General features: G+C 39.2%; 1 protein-coding gene across 50 annotated transcripts in view; it reads left to right on the forward strand.

Annotated features, from left to right (window-relative positions):
* EPB41L2 (erythrocyte membrane protein band 4.1 like 2) overlaps positions 1-17,314 on the forward strand; it is a 244,336-nt gene that overhangs the window by 141,690 nt on the left and 85,332 nt on the right. For all 50 annotated transcript variants that reach the window (XM_017345371.3, XM_070073565.1, XM_070073581.1 and 47 more), the window contains exon 4: positions 15,155-15,259. In XM_017345371.3, the coding sequence (XP_017200860.2) occupies positions 15,155-15,259 (105 nt within the window). The remainder of the gene's footprint in view (positions 1-15,154; positions 15,260-17,314) is intronic.

The raw sequence follows: 17,314 nt of genomic DNA on the forward strand, positions 1-17,314 counted from the left end.
GAAGGGGCCCAAGCACTTGGGCCATCCTCCATTGCCTTCCTGGGCCACAGCAGAGAGCTGGACTGCAAGAGGAGCAACCCGGACTTGAACCCGGCACCCATATGGGATGATGGTGCCGCAGGCGGAGGATTAACCAAGTGAGCCATGGTGCCAGCCCTACATACCATATTTTCATTATCCATTCATCTGATGATGAACACCATGGTTGCTTCCGTGTTTTGGCTGTTATAAACAGTGCTGCTATAAACATGGTGGAGCAGTTATCTTTTTGATACAGTGAGTTCAAGAAATAAGTTTAAATGTAAATGGTGTTTAGTAACTTTTAAAAGAAATACTTTAAAATTTTTGATATATTTAAAAAATATTTCTTTGAAATGTAGAGCTACAGATATGGAGGAGGGAGAGAGAGAGAGAGGGAGGGAGGGAGGGAGGAAAGGAGAGAAAGAAAAGTCTCCCATCTTCTAGTTCACTCCCCAAATGACTACTACGGCTGGAACTGAGACTAGGAGCTAGGAGCTTCTTCATCTCCTACATAGCTGCAGAGGCCCAAGCACTTGGGCCCTCTTCCACTGCTTTCCCAGGCCATAAGCAGAGAGCTGGATCAGAAGAGGAGAAGCTGGGACATGAACTGGCACCCATGGGATTACGACACCGCAGACAGAGGCTTAGCCTACTACGCCACAGTGCCAGCCTCTTGATAGACTTTTTTGGCTATGAGTTTGAAACTATACTCCTTGTTATAGTTATAGTCACTCCTCTTTTTTATTTTTTATTTTTATTTTTTTAGGAGTCAGGCAGCCGTGAGCAGAGGGCTCACCAACCTCTTTTTTTTTTTTTTTTTAAAGATTTTATTTATTTATTTGAGAGGGAGAGTTACAGATAGTGAGAGGGAGAGACAGAGCGAAAGGTCTTCCATCCGTTGTTTCACTCCCCAGATGGCCACAACGGCTGGAGCTGCGCTAATCCAAAGCCAGGAGCCAGGTGCTTCCTCCTGGTCTCCCATGCAGGTGCAGGGGCCCAAGCACTTGGGCCATCCTCCACTTCCTTCCCGGGACACAGCAGAGAGCTGGATTGGAAGAGGAGCAGCCGGGACGGAATCTGGCGCCCCGACCGGGACTAGAACCCAGTGTGCTGGCGCTGCAGGCGGAGGATTAGCCTAGTGAGCCACGGCGCCAGCCAACATTTTCAATTTAAAGTAGTTGAATAGTAAAGTCCTAGAAGAAATTTGGGGTTACAAGTAGAGGTTTTCATATATTCTTAGGTTTCAAGGGTGACAAATGACCAGGCCACTTTTTGACCCAGGCTTTCCTTGGGTTGGATTTAACTAGGAATCCTTCATCTTGCAAAACCAGTGTATGGTTAGGGTTCAGATAAATTGTTATTCAGTCTGCTAAGTCATATGGAGAAGTGGGCTTCCATCACACAGGAGAGGTGTGGAGGTTGCAAAGAAAGCATAAAATATAAATGTACTGACTCTACCTCTTACCTGTTTTCAGTGTGCTTTCCATATATTTGCTGATGCTCATTCCATTCTCTTTCTCATGTGTTAAGAATACACGTATGCGTGCACACTCAGAAACAGGCACACTTAGCATCATTTTAGAATAGCTTCTATTGGGAGCAGAGCTAAATGTGTTTGTTCCATCTACCATCTTGAATTGGAACCCCACTTCTTACTTTACTTAGGAAAATTTGAGTAAGCATATTTTATCACTAGGTTAAAGTAAGGTGAATGATCTCCCTGATTCTAGCACATATCAGTTACCAGGATGCTTTCTTGATACCTTGTAAAGTCTTTTAATTGGTTGTGGTAGCTTAGTAGCCATGGTTTTGACAATTTTCATTTTTTTTTGCACATGCTTGTCTTAAGTTCTCATTTCCTTCATTATTTCTTGCAAGTGTCTTGATAATTATTTTATGGGGCAGATGTGCTTATTGGGCAGAGTACAGGTGGGTTATAGGAAATGAAAGGATAGAACTGCTATTCTACTTCAAATATGTTGTTTTGTTTGTTGCTAGTACAGTTATGCCTTGGTATTTGAGAGGGATTGATTCTGGGATTCCCTACAGGTATTAAAATCTGTTTGCTCAAGCTCCTGATGTAAAAGGTGTAGTGTTTACATATAACCTATGCCCATCCTCCTATAGGCTTTAAATCACCTCTTCGTTACTTACAATACCTAATACAATGTAATGGTATGTTAATTGTTCCTGTACTATATTGTTGAGAATAATGACAAGGAAAAGAGTGTTTAGTTTCAGTAAAGACCTTTTTTTTTTTTTCAGGTATTTCCCCCCCCCCCCAAGATTTATTTATTTATTTAACGGGCAGAATTACAGAGAGGCAGAATTACAGCGAGAGAGTGAGATTGATCTTTCATCTGCTAAGTGGCTACAATGACCAGGGCTGCACAGGCAAAAGCCAGTAGCTTCATTTGGGTCTTCCACATGGGTACAGGGACCCAGACTCTTGGGCCGTCTTCTACCCTCCCAGACTGATTCAGTCTGCAGGGAGCTGAATCAAAAGTGTAGCAGCCAGGATAGGAACCAGCGCCCATCTGGGATGCCAGTGTTGCAGACTGCTGCTTAATCTGCTGTGCCACAATGCTGGCCCCTCCCAAGTATTTTCTAAATGAAGTTGGTGGAATCCATGGATGTGGAACACAAACACTGAGGATTGACTGCAAAGGGTTTTCAACCACTTGGTTGGCCTCGTTAATTTTTGTTTATAGTTGTGGCTTTGTTTATTAGACATTAGACATTTCTGGGCCAAGCTCTGAGCTTCACAAGCTGGAGCCTGTGAAGCAAAGGGGAAAGGATGCATTCCTGTGTTGGTGGTTAGATTTCACACTCATTTATGTTCCTGTTTCTTGATGCATTTCCCCCTTAGACTTGTTCCCAGATCCATTATGATATCTAGTAAGCCCCTTGTAGTATTTTCAAACAAAAAATATGCTTCCTGCATACTTGTTCTCCCTCTTGAACCGGAATTCCTGGTTTTTCACATCTACAGATAAACAACTAAGTAATGAGAGGATTGGCAGTTTGAGTGAATAACTTTAATGTGTGAATGATGCCTATTCTGCCTTGTAAGAGATATTTGCCCTTTAAAAGAAGATGCCTGTTCTACAGAGTCGTAAATGGTAGAATTTCACTAGAAGAGAAGTAAAAAGGTTAAGGCATTTGGGCAGTGCACAAAGGGTTGGATTTTTGGCACCTTTGGGTCAGGTGGGCACTCCACTGATAAGGTAGTCTTTTTGGGAGACATGCCTCAGAGCCATGTGCACACAAAAGCTGCTCCATCCTAATGTTTCCCCCTGACACCTCACAGGTTTCCCCTTATACTACAGTGTATGAGGGAGTGGTGGTCTCCAAAAAGTTGGTGGAAAATGTGCGTCATGAAAAAACTGTATATGGATTTCACATTTTTTTGCACTAAAATAAACATTTTTCATTCTGTTTTTCCACAAAATACTTTCGGAGTATCCTCATGTGAATTTGTGGGTATGTATGTTTTAAGACAATAAGCTCTTAAAGATTCACCTGCCAATAGTGAACAAAGACCTTATCATCATTTACTCTTGTATTTTATGTTAATTTGTCATCCACCAGGAATGAAAAGAATGTCAAACTGAATGGAAACACTGAAGCATGAGATAGATGAATGTTTAAAACCTGAATTATGCCAAAATGAATGTTTTTTTTTTTTTTTCCATATTGACCAGAAGTTGCTTGTCCTTGAATTCAAGAACAAAAAGCAGCTGTTGCTAAGTAACTCATCAGTTGCCTGTCAGATCCTGTCTCCCTCGGATTTACAGCCATAATAAAGTAAATGTTTAAGTGATCGAGATGATTTTACATTGCAGCTTGACTTCTATGATAAATTGGCCATAGAGGTGTAGGAATAGTTACCTTGGGTCTAGTTTGTGCTAAGATTTATACACAATTCTATAGATGTAGATCTGGTCTGGTCTATGTTGTGGTAAGATCTACAGATGTTGTGTTTTTCTACCTGATGATTTTTGTTTTCTTCATTTCTTTCACATATAGTTGTCACTGCAGATTGGCAGATGAGTTTAAGTGAAAAGTTGAACAATTGATATTTTATCCCATTATCTTGGCTCTTTGAAAGAAGTGAAAAATGCATTGAATATCACCTAGCCAGGTTGAAAACTAAAAGCAGATGGACTTGGAGTGTGAAGGCTGATAGTGTAACTCTGAAACAGGGATTCTGTTTGCTGACCTCGGTATCTGCCTTATCTAATGGTCAGAGTCCTTGGTTAAGCTTTTTTAAAAATGCAGGTGCACAGAGGATTTTTAGGTTGTAAAGCTGTAATAGTGGATCAGTTTCACTTGTATATTTATTCTAACTCATAGAATGTACAACATCAAAACTAAACTGAAATATATACATGGATATTGTATGATCATATGTCAGTGTAGGCTCATTCGCTGTAACAACTCTATTGGAGGATGTTCATAGTGGGGAAGGCTGTGCGTATCTTGTGGCAGGGGCCATTTTACTGTGAACTTAGAACTGGTCTAAGAAATAGTCTAATAAAATTTAAAAAAATCAGAGGTCCAGGTATCACCTTTGAAGCTTCTAGTTCAGTGGATTGGATGCTGAATTGGAGCGTGAGTGTTCCTAGAGCTTAGCACTGCTTTGAGAGGCTGGAACATACTCTCTCCCAAGGCAGAGCATCTGCTCCCCAGGTCAAGGGTGAGCCCATCAGTGTCTTGTTGAAATATTAATTTGACTGGTGGGAAGTTTTTCCCTCATAATAGGGAGTGCGTGGAGTAGATACCCTAGATTAAGGCAGTAGGGGGTCTTATTAAGTGACTAGTTGGATTCACTCGTCAGCTGTTTTGTAATTCTAATTGGCAGCTGAATTTGCCTAGTTATGATGTTTGATCAATGCCTAGCATACAGTAAAGGCTTAATAAGTAGTGACTATAATTATTATCATCATATTTTAGGACCTTGATTTTATTTTTTTATTTTTCTCAGGATTTCACCAGGTTTTTTTTAACTTTTGATGAAAAAACTGAAATCCTGTGCTTTAGGTAAATTCACAATATTGTTCTCATATCTTATCAATATTTGGGAATTCCCATACTGTAAACATATACCACTTAAATGTTTATAATGACTGTAATTTAAAAAGTTGCCTGTGTTCAAAAATTAAAGTTTATTTAGTACTATTATATATAAGTAAAAATCCCATAAAATTTAAAAATAATACACTTTACCTTGAAATTTTGAATAAATCAATCCTTGTTATCCAAGTACTTACCTTCTTGTTGGGGGAGTGAGAGAAAGAAGACATTGCCATAACTATTTGGTTCCCAAAAAATTAAATGTCCAAGATGAATTTATTTAATTTACTTCACCACTGAAATGAACCCTGGAAGTAGAAATTTAGCTGGATTCTCACTTGAGAAATTGTAGGCTATTAAACAGGTATTCACTTAGAGCAAATGAAGCTTTAGATGGTTCTTCCTCATACACTAGAATGTGACTCCATTAAACTTTTATTACTAAAGGAACACACCTTAGGGATGTTTCCATTACTGTGTTTATGAATGGCTGAGCAACTGCCATGTGTTAGAACTAACAGCAGTGTTTACTATTCCTAATTATTTTGTTTAAGCAAAAAAATAATTTCTTGTGTAAAAAGCAGCAAATATGGTTTCCTTAACAAGCATCAACATCCATTGCTCTGTGGCTTCTGAGTTTTTTTGCAGTTTCATTTTGGAGCTTGTTTTTGGGTTTGTCATGGAGCCAGAATATAGATGAGAGAAGTGAGAATTGTTTTCTGGAGGGAACTCCTGCCTACATGTCTGGCTTTGTGGAGACAGAAAGACCTCCAGATGGGTGCTCTCTGGTCTCTGAGCTGATTCTTGCATTTTGAAAACTTCTGTGTTGCAGGAAATAAAAACCTAACTATGCTTTAGAAATATAGGGTATAGTTACATATGAAAAATTAAAAGATTCATGTTTTATTCTTTAAAAATTAGCATTTATATTTTTGGTGTAAGAAAGAAAAAGAGGGCCATGTGAAACTTCAATTTGTGATCAACAGTGTGTTTAATGCGTTTTTAATTGTTAGTAATGTGAGCAGCAGTATTTCAGTGGTATTTTTTTGGTGGTGGGCATGGCATGGTACCATTTTCCACAGAGCATAAAGATGAAATGCATTTTTCTATTTTGTTTAACCTTACCTAGTTGCTTATGAGATGAACTGTGTGCCCTAATAAGAATTCTGAAATATCTCAAAGCCCAGCAAACTGAGGTGGAAAAATATTCAATCTGAATATGGCATTTAGACTTGGATGGGATTGGAAGTATTGCGCTCATTAAACGGGGTCTTAATTTGTAAAGCAGAAGAAAGGGGAATACCTCTTTGCTTGAGGAGCTAATGTATGGATGTAAGGTTATTAAAGATGAGCCTGTTTAATTTTTTAAAATTACCGTTGGGTACAAGTACTAGAGGGCATCCTTGAAGTCTGTTCTGTCTAGCGGGGCTGTTTTTGTAGCACCTAAAACTGTACTGAATAGTGATTCGTGTTGTATCAGTAACACTGCACAATTTCCCCAGTATTTTGTCAGAATTCCTGGGATTCTGAGGAATGGAAATGAAATAGGGATCTTTAATGATCTGTGAGAGATTTCTTTTTCTTCTCCCTTCCTTCTTTTTTATAGCTTAGTCTCTGAAAAACCATACTTACAAGAAAATTTGCTTTCTTCCTGGTAAGGAGTGATGTGTAAAACCCCACATGTTTACCTAAATCTGATGTCTGTGTAAACATGTGTACATATGAAGGCACTTCAGAAAGTTCATGGAAAAATGGAATTGAAATATAAAATTTATTTTCTTGCAAAAAACATTGAAATCAAAGCCTTATTCTTTTTTGAAGATTTATTTATTTGAAGGGAAGGGTGACAAAGGGTGGGGGAAGAGATGAAGGGATCAACTGGTTCACACCCCCAAATGCTTGCAAAGGCTGGATAGCTGTGACAGGTCCAGCCAAAAGCCAGGAGCCAGGCACTCCATCTGGGTCTCCCACTTGGGGGATGGAGGCCCAAGTACTTGGGCCGTCATCTTCTGCTGCCCTCGGTGCATTAGCAGGGAGCTGGATTGGAAGGGGAGAACTCTGATTCAAACTGGCACTCAAATAGGGGATGCCAGCATTGCAGGTGGTGGTGTAGCTTGTTATGCCACAGTGGCAGCCCCCAGGGCATAATTTTTCATAGGATTTTCTATGAACTTTTCATAGATCCCTTCTGTATATGTATTTCAAACCTTTTTTTTTGCACCAAATCAAGCTTATCTTTTAATTCCATTTTTCAGGAACTATTGACGTATACTCATATATATAAATTTCCCTGATTAATCAAAATAGATTTGAAAAACTTTTTCAACTATTCAGAAAAAGAAAGATGCATGTATTGTATGTGTGTCATTCATATACATGTACACACATAATATGTGTTCATACATCTCTATATAGATGAAGGGTTTTCAGAAAGTTCATGGAAGTGTGAATTCTGGCCATTGGAGGGTGAACCAATGGCAAAGGAAGACCTTTCTCTCTGTCTCTCTCTCTCACTGTCCACTCTGCCTATCAAAAAAAAAAAAAATATTAATTAATTTGGGGCTGGTGCTGTGGCTCAGTAGGTTAATCTTCCGCCTGAGCCTCCAACATCCCATATGGGCACCGGTTCTAGTCCTGGCTGCTCTTTTTCTGATCCAGCTATCTGCTATGGCCTGGGAAAGCAGTGAAAGATGGCCCAGATGCTTGGGCTTCTGCACTGGCGTGGGAGACTGGGAAGAAGCTCCTGGCTTGTGGCTTTGGATTGGCGCAGCTCTGGCCTTTACAGCCATTCGGGGAGTGAACCAGCAGATTGAATACCTTTCTCTCTGTCTCTCCTGCTCACTGTCTCTAACTCTCTCTCTCAAATAAATAAATAAATAAAATCTTTAAAAAATATTAATTTGTCAGAGAGGCAGAGCAGTAGACAAAGAGATCTCCTAGAATGTGCTGGTTTACTGTCAAAATGCCTGCAAGAGCTGACATTGGATCAGGCCAAAGCCAGGAGTCCAGAAGTTTATTGGAGTCTTCCACATTGATAAGAAGTGGCCTCCACCACTTGAACCATCACTTGTTACTTTCTAGGAACCAGGAAGCTGGAACCAGTAGTGGAGCTAGGACTTGAACCCAGGCCTGCCAGTATGGGTTATGGGTATCCCAACTAAGTGTGTTTAAGCACTAATCCAAGTGATTGCCCCTGCATTTTCTTGTAACTGTATTTTTCCATAAAATTTTTGGAACCCATTTGTATGTGTTTGCATATTATAGCAAACATATCTACCTATCTTTTAATTGTGTTTAAAGCTTATCAAACAATTTTTATAATGATCAGGGAAACTTAAAAATTTTCCTTTTTTATAAATGATTTATTTAGTTCTGGAGTTATTTTTAACACATGCCACAAAATCAAGGGGGAGGATTCCTTTTTTCCTGAGGTTTGAGTCAGCTTTGGGATAGAGTGAGTTGACAGCTCCCTCAGATTGGTAGAAAAAGGATTATCTGATGAATTTGGGTGTTAGACTATTTGAGATAGTCTTTCCTCTTCTGTATGGTTTTATTTGATTTCCCTATCCCACCCCTATAACAATGTACTGGTTGTTATATTTGCTCTGGGCATACCTTTCTTTCCTTGGCCTTTTATATTTGCATGGTGTAATTTAGAACTAGTGTAAAATGCATAGCTCTGGGACTGTAATGTATGGATTGCATTGTGCACTTCCCATCACCGGCTTCTCGGTACACAATAACTGCAGTGTGGAGGGACCTACACAGAGACAGTGATGGTGTTTTATAAAAACGCCAGTGGTGTGTGGCGGTGACTGCAATCTGCGTTGGTAAGCAGTTGCACAAATTCCTCCCAAGTTGAAAGGCCTCCAGAAATGTCATGTTTTGGCCTCAGCAGTGAATGCCACAAATAACAGCGCAGGCACTGGGGACTTTGCTCACGGTCTCAGATTCCAGCCTGCCTTTCCTCGACTGGATATGTGCTGTGGATTTCTTTGTCTTTTTTTTTTTTTTTTTTTTTTTTTTTGGTTTGTTTTTTAAGAGAACATTGCTAAAAGCTGATCTTGAAGTCCTTGAGTCCTTGGATCATTTATTTTAAACTAGTCTCAGTCATCTGGTTTTGTCTGTCTCCTTTTGATGGCCTTAATGTTGTTATACAGTCTTTTTTTTTTTTTTTTAATATCTGATACCTGAAAAGGAGATCAAATAATTCTTTGCTTTGTAGCCAGTTGATTTTATATTGTTGGTCAGTGGTGTCAGTAGGGTTAGGGTTATGGAGAAACAGACAGGAAAATTAGATTGCTGAGCTTGTTGGCTTTTTTTTTTTTTTAATTTATTTATTTGACAGAGTTGTAGACAGAGGGGGGGGGGGTCTTCCATCTGTTGGTTCACCTCCCAAATGGCTGCTACAGCTGGCGCTGCATCGTTCCGAAGCCAGGAGCCAGGTGCTCCCTCCCGGTCTCCCATGAGGGTGCAGGACTCAAGCACTTGGGCCGTTCTCCACTGCCTTCCTGGGCCACAGCAGAGAGCTGGACTGGAAGAGGAGCAACTGGGACAGTATTTGGCGCCCATATGGGATGCTGGTGCCGCAGGCAGAAGATTAACCAAGTGAGCCATGGTGCTGGCCCCCAAGCTTGTTGTCATTTAATACAGAAAATAAAAATTATTTTATGAAGTGTACACGACAAGTTTTATTAAGAGCTGTTTAGTTTTTATTGTTCATTGAACTTGATGCTGCATTATTATCAGAATACAGATTGACACAGTTTGTACAAAGCAAAAGCATACTTCAACTAACAGGAAAAAAATAACAATGAATCTGGTGTCACTGAAGGGACTGTCCCCTCTGTAAAGTGAGGATGGCCTGTTCCTAAGAGAAAGGGATAGACTGTGGCTTCTCTGCTGCTGTGTCATTCTTCTAATACCCAAAGGATATTTGGAAGTGTTCTAATTTATCAAAGAAGAGTTGAAGTGCAATGTGGAATACAATGTGGAGTTGAGAAAATGTAGACTTGTGGCTGGACTTCCCCAAGATTCTAGTTGGCAGTGTGTGTTGGTATGGGTTGGTAGTCCATGAGGTACATCCAGGAGATTGTGAAAGACTGAGAGCCAGCAGGCCTGAATTCTAGACTAAACTCTTACGTTTTTGGCTGTATCCAACAAATATCTTTCAGCTCCATGATGTGCTGTTGTAGGAGCTGCTAAGACATAGTTTTTCCTAAAGAACTCAGCCTATATCAAAGGGAGAAGACCATAAGAGTAAGCGCCATACATGTAAAATGAATTTTTTAAAGTTCCATTTAAAAAAATTTTATTTGAAAGGGAGAGCAACAAAAAGGGAGGGAGGAAGTGAGAGAGAGGGAGAGAGAAAGAACTTAATATGCACTGGTTCACTCCCCAAATACTTGCAACAGTCAGTCCTAGGCCATGCTGAAGCCAGGAGCCAGGATCTCCATCCAGGTCCCCATGTGGGTGGCAGGAACCCAAGAACTTGAGTCATCACCTGCTGCTTTTTTAGGGTGCACATTGTTTGGAAAATGTAATCAGAAACAGAGTAGCTGTGGCTCAAATCAGGCATTTCAGTATGGGATGTGGGCAGTTCTGTTTATCAGGGGCAGTACCCTCTGTCATGATAACTAATGAACCAGCATTGTGTACTACGAGATCTTAGGTATAGATTGCTAATCAAGAAAATACACAGATATTTTGCTTTACAAACATGTTTTTGTAATATTTCATATAACAGGATTCAAGCTGTTTATTAAAAAGATCCCAAACAATAATAGGAGAAAATTGCCTTCTCGAGTAGAAGTATAAATGACTGACTAATGCTTATGGCTATCACAAACAAGGGTGTAATTTTTAAAAAGAAATTAAAAAAATCAACCTAAGAAATTATATCAGATGAACATTCTGCAATCTTAGTTTTTTCATTTGGGAAATAAAGAAGCTAGATTAAATAACTGTGAAACCTTTTTAATGACATTTAGAGAAACTCAAAAAGGTCCTGTGATTTCAGCTGTCCTTTAATGAATCAGTGTATTATGCCAAACATTTTATTAAACACTCTACATAAACCTTATTTAATTCTCTCATCACTTTTATAAGGTGAGTATTTTTATTTTAAAGAGAAGAAACTGAGGCATAGAATAATTTAATAACTTGCCTGTGGTTATACATCTGTTAAGAGGGTAGGGCTGATGGTCAAACCAGGACATGTAGAGAACTTACAGCACTTTTCTTCCATGTTGAGAATCTGGGAGGGTTGAAAAGGAACGATTTTGACCTGCACGGCCCTGTGCATTTTTATGTACTACCATTATGAGTTGTGTATTGGTTCCAGTCTCCTGAGTGAGAATTATTACTTGTGGATTGTGTTGTGAAACAGTTTGAAGCCAAAGAAAGAAATTTTGCATGACTAAATGGTGTTTATGTCAGAACATACACACACAAGTTTGATTGCAGATCAGTACTGTACTATTCTATAACTTGGGACATTAATATATGGCATTTAATGTGTATCTCTGATAATCTCTTACATTCTTTTAAAACTTCATTTAAGTTAGAAAGTTTCATGTATTTCATATATACAGATTTAAGAACATAGTGATACTTCACCCCCTACCCTCCCACGCTACAGCCTTTCCTCCTTCTCCTTCTCCCATTCTCACTCTTAATTTTTGCAAATTTCTTAATTCTTTTTAAGACAAGACGAAATATAAACTAGTCATCTTGTTTGGTTGGTTGGTTTTTTGCGTTAACTTTTAAAAAACATCAGCTTTTGATTTCTTAGAAGTAGCCTCTCTGGATTTTCTCTTACAATTTTCTTTTCTTCTTTCTCTTTGTTCCTTAGCTCATGTTTCTTTCCTTGGTGCCTTTATATTATTGTTATAATAATATTATTTTAAAGATTTATTTATTTTAAAGCCAGAGTTACAGAGAGAGATGGAGAGCCAGAGAGGGAGAGAGAGTGATGGAGAGTGAGAAACAGAGCAAGTTTCTATCCCCTCATTCACTCCCCAAATGACCGCAATGGCTGGAGCTGGGCCGATCCACAGCCAGGAGCCAGGAGCTTCTTTTAAGTTCTCCTATATGGGTGCAGGGGCCCAAGGACTTGGACCATCTCCTGCTACTTTCCCAGGTGCGTTAGCAGGGAGCTGGATTAGAGGTAGAACAGGGATGCTTATATTGCACTTACCCTGCCAGTCCACAACACCAGCTCTTACTATACTATATTTAAATAATGCATGTCAAAACCATCTGAATGCAAATGAGTATAAATAAATTTGTGAAATAAATGATATGGACTGATGGATTTTATTTCTTTCTAGGGATCCATCAGATTTCCTTAATTTGAAGACTTGTAGCATTTGTCAGCCATTCTGTCTTCTAATATTTTTCCCTTATTCTGTCATCTCCATCTCTAGGACTCTGAGGTATATGTGGTCTTCTTTCTGTTCTTTGTGTCTGTGAAGTGCTTTCATATTTTCTCTTGTCTTTCATGCTGCATTCTGGGTGGTATTCTCGAATATATCTTCCAGTTTGCTGATTTTCTCTTCATTTGTGTCATATCCTGTCCATCTGAATTATGTTAGTTTTTTTGTTTAATTATTTTTAATTTTGTTGTTTATTAGACATAGGCTGGAGAAAAAAACACCTAGGGACAGAATTCTGCAATGATTGATAGAAGCACTTTGGCAATTTGACATATCCTCTCTTCAGGTTAATTTGAATCTCACAGTGAGAGATTCAAGTAGCTGTTACACTTACTTATTTTACAGATAAGGAGACTAAGTTGTTTTCCCATTGTCACTCTTGTCTAGTAATAATAAGGGCTTACACAATTTGAATGATAGAGTAATTGATAGAGTAAACCCCCATGCTGGTTTCCAGAATAAAGGCTCTACATACTAGCAAATTATGGTGTTGAGCTCCATGGATGTTTTCCTGTTAATCATTTGGAGAAATTCTGTCCATGAGAGCATGAATCCATTTTTGAAATAAAAACCAGTGAGAAAGTATGATTTATTACTAATAATTGATTCTAAGCAAATGTTGGAATGCTTTTTCTCTTTTTGAACTGAGATATGTTTGATTTACCATGATTTCATACACCATCATAGCCAATTTTTTATTAATTACTTGTTTTGTACTCCTTACACCTCATGTGGTAGATTGTTACTCCCATCTCACAAATATTCAGACTTACCCACATAGAAGTTGACTGTCTTGCTGTGGGTCAAATAGCTTGTAAGTAATGGAAATGTATTTAGAACTTTTGTATTTGACACACACAGCTCAATACTCTTATTGCCTGTGCTATAGGGGTGTATCAAAAAGTTTCTGGCAAAATGTAATTAAAAAATAAATTTATTTTGGTACAAAGAAAATTTGAAATCTATGCATACTCAGTTTTTCATAATATGGAGTTTTCCACAAACTTTTTGAACACAATGCTTATGCATGGATTTCTGTTTTTTTATCACCAAAATAAACTAATCTTTGAACTCTGTTTTCCACAGTCTTTTTTGAAGTACCCTTGTAATTATATATACTTTAAATATATAGACAAACAGGCACATATCTGTCTTAAATGGACTTAGAAATTAAATTGGATATTACAGTCTGAATGTCATTCTGTAGTGATATGTGCGGCACCCTGCTTGTTATGTCGAAATAATGAGATCTGTGTGGCTTTCTCCTTCCTTTTACTATTTACTGTAATTTTTTTCCAGAGATGTTATTAAATGTTTTAAAAGGTTTAATAATAAAAAAATACTGGATATGTCTGTGAGGAACTGGATAAACCAAGAAGTATACAGTATGCTAGAGAGAGTATTCATTGAGAGGATCAGAAAGTCTGGGGTTTGTTTTTTCGCTGTCAGCCCAGTGGTGGCTTCTACCAATGTATGTCGGGCAGTGGGGGGCGTGTGTGGCCTGACCTCACAGTTGGACTATTCCAGGAGTATGCATCTTAATTGGGCATGAGTCACCACTTTGATTATGTTTTGCCTTAGACAATGAGCTTTTCTTCTGTGACAATTAAGGGCTTTAATGTCTCTGTTGACAGCACCTTCTTAAATTAAAATAAAAAAGGTTATTCAAGACAAAGATATATTCAGTGCTTAGAGGCTGTTGATTTATTGTTATAGTTTTATTATTTTGTATCTTAAAAATCCTAAGGGATAATCACCATTTAATTCCCTAGAAAACTGTAAATACAGTATAGCTGGTATTGAAAGAATATTTTAGGGGCACGATATTGTGCTTCAGCAGGTTAAACCATTGTCTAGGTCTCCTACTTCCTGTATTGGAGTGCCTGGAATCTTGGCTAGTTTTCTTCTTGCTAATGTACCTGGGGAGGCAGCAGGTGGCCAAAATACTTGGGTCTCCATCACCCACCAGGAGAGACCAGAATGGAGCTCCTGGCTCCTGGGTTGGCCTGGCCTAGCCCCTGTTGTTTTGAGCATTTGGAGTGAACCAGTGGATAGGGGATTCCTCTGACCGTCTCTCTTGCATGCCCTCTCTGTCACTCTACCTTTCAGATAAATGAATGGTTTTAAAAAATCCTCTTCTACAGATAACATGAAACAAAAATTAAAAAATCAAACCTAGATGATGATGGGATAAATTATGTTAGGATGCTAAATAATGTTAAGGCCAAATGTTTTTCCTGGAGAGTGTACCTTGTAGATATATCATGAGCCGTTGTGAACAATTGAGGAAAACAGTTTGAACATACTTTTATACTGTTTTAAAATAAGTAAATGAGCACTGAACCTAATGTTCTGTTTTTTATAGTCTATGTTTAGCTTGGAATAGCAGTAAGTAAAGGCCATTGATCCGGCTTCATTTTGGGCTTTATGCTTCGTATGTGTATAGGGCAAGAAGGCTGAAATGGAAGAAGTTCCCCATCACTCCTACATACTGTTAGAAGGTTAGAAAACTTCATGTTAATTTATAGAAAAACAGGTATCTGATACAATGCTCTTTTTTTTTTTATATACTTGTGGAATGGTAAACTCGAAAGGTAAAGATACCATTTCTTTCTCTCCAGAAACGTGCAAAGGGACAAGTGTTATTTGACAAAGTATGTGAACATCTTAATCTCTTGGAGAAGGACTACTTTGGACTTTTGTTTCAGGAAAATCCTGAGCAGAAAGTAAGTAATTTCAAGTTTACTTTTTTTTTAGAAAATAGTGTATTTTTTCTTAACCAGTTTATTTCAGTATGAACATTTATCTTTAAGCTAGCCTGTATGTTTATTATGACTTATTCATTGTTAGACATAGGTAAACACTGAAAAATTGTCTTTTGCAGAGACAGCCACCTGTCACATTTTGACAATTTGTGTGCATGTGTGGGTGTGTGCTTTCTGCTTATATCATGAGCAGATAGAATAGACTGTTTTATCCTGTGTTGGTTGTTTGAGACTAAGAGAACTGATTTTAAAATTATGTTTAAATTTTAGTTCTTGAATTCCTAGAGGAGCCAATTTGTATAATGAATTTGAGGGGGGGGGAGAAGCACTTTAAAAATACATACATTGATGTAAAAGGTTTTCAGTGCGGGAAAAAATTGCTACTGTGGCATAATGACAACACAGACCTTTAAAACGTAGTGTCATGTAGGTCACATTGAAGAAGGCAGGCATACAGGTTAAAATGGATCAGATTTGTAAACTGGAAGACCACCCTTCACCATGTCCCTGTGTGGCCTCATGCCCCTACCTGATGCCTTTGCCATGTCCCTGTGTGGCCTCATTCTCCTTCCTAGCCACATCTGGTGCCCACCAGCCAATCAGGTTAATTAACCATGCCCCTTTGGAAGTGGGTTAAAAGCTGGGTCACGGTGTGGCCTGGCCCTGCTCTTCTTCCCTGGCCTCTTGTCAGGAGGGGGCTTGCAGTAGCCCCGTGCCTCCAGGGCGCATGGCCTTTGGGCCATGTGCTATAGGCTTCCTGGCCTAGATGCTCATCCACGTGGCTGGTTCCTGGTGCTCGGTATGAACCCCTATTCACCTCTCTCCCTTAAATAAAGCTCTCACTCTCCTATGCATCTTTCTCACTAAATAAAAGCTTAAGACGTACCATGCTGCCTCGTTTATCTGTGCCGGTATTTAGAATTCTTCTCTAAATATTAGGCAAGAACCCTCTTGGGCTTATTAATATTGGGGATTTAGTAATAAGCCCGTGGTGCAATCGTAAGGCACCCCAAATTCCAGTAGCACATGTGGCACCCCGGATAGCATTTCTAGGGAACTTTAAGGGGCCATATTTTAGTGTGAATTTTAGGGGGTCTTTTCCGATTTCAACATCATACTGCTAGCTTTTGGTGTTCAGTATGGCAGCTGGTGAAGTCAGCCTATTCGTGCAGTCGCCTGCATGCCAGGTATTGAGCCTTCTGGAAAAGCAGGGGAAGAAGGCACGTTAGAAGGAATATCAGGGTAAGAAGAGTTCCTGTGTGGACCTGTGGAGTTCAGGAAGAAGTGCTGGCTTTGCTGAACAGACCATAGAGGCTGTGTAAGGTGACTCCTTAGCATGGTGCTGGGCTGTTGGGGACAACAAAGGAGGTAGGGACTCACTGAATCAGGGGGATAGATTTGGCCAGCCAGTGTGCCTGGGGAGCTCTGCCTGACATCAGGTGTGGGTTGAGATAGCTTCTGCAGAAAGTTCCCAAACACTAAGCAAGAGCAGCAGAATCATCTGATACTTAATGCTAATTCCAGCATATTGCAGGGCTTCTTCATTTCATAGGTAAAGAGAGAAATATTAAACTGTTCTGGCAGAACAAGAGTTAATGGGTAGCCTTCCTTCCTGGTAAGAGAAGGGCTTTTTCTCTGTTTCTACTTTCTGAGTCTGGAGAATCCCTTGGGAGGAGAAGATATGTGTATAGGTATGAAGAAGGAAAGTTTGGATCCTACTGATGAAGCCGTTTTAGTCTCTTTTGTTGTGACTGTTGAATGATTCGCTGCGCCCATTCTGAGGACCCCCAGAGCACTGGGCCACAGTGAAGGGATTCCTTTCCAGTGTCTAACATTCAAGTCACAGTGAATCGAACAAAATTGTTAGTGGAGGAATGTGTGAATATTTTAATTTGCCTATATACCACCATTGTTTCTGTTTACATGTCTCAGCAATGAAATATAGGATACTGAAAGTGATAATTATACATAAATTAAATTTTCTGAACTTGCTTAGTTTCAAAGCCTTGATAAGTA

The sequence above is a fragment of the Oryctolagus cuniculus genome, chromosome 5 (assembly GCF_964237555.1).
Source record: "Oryctolagus cuniculus chromosome 5, mOryCun1.1, whole genome shotgun sequence".
Taxonomy (NCBI): Eukaryota; Metazoa; Chordata; class Mammalia; order Lagomorpha; family Leporidae; genus Oryctolagus; species Oryctolagus cuniculus.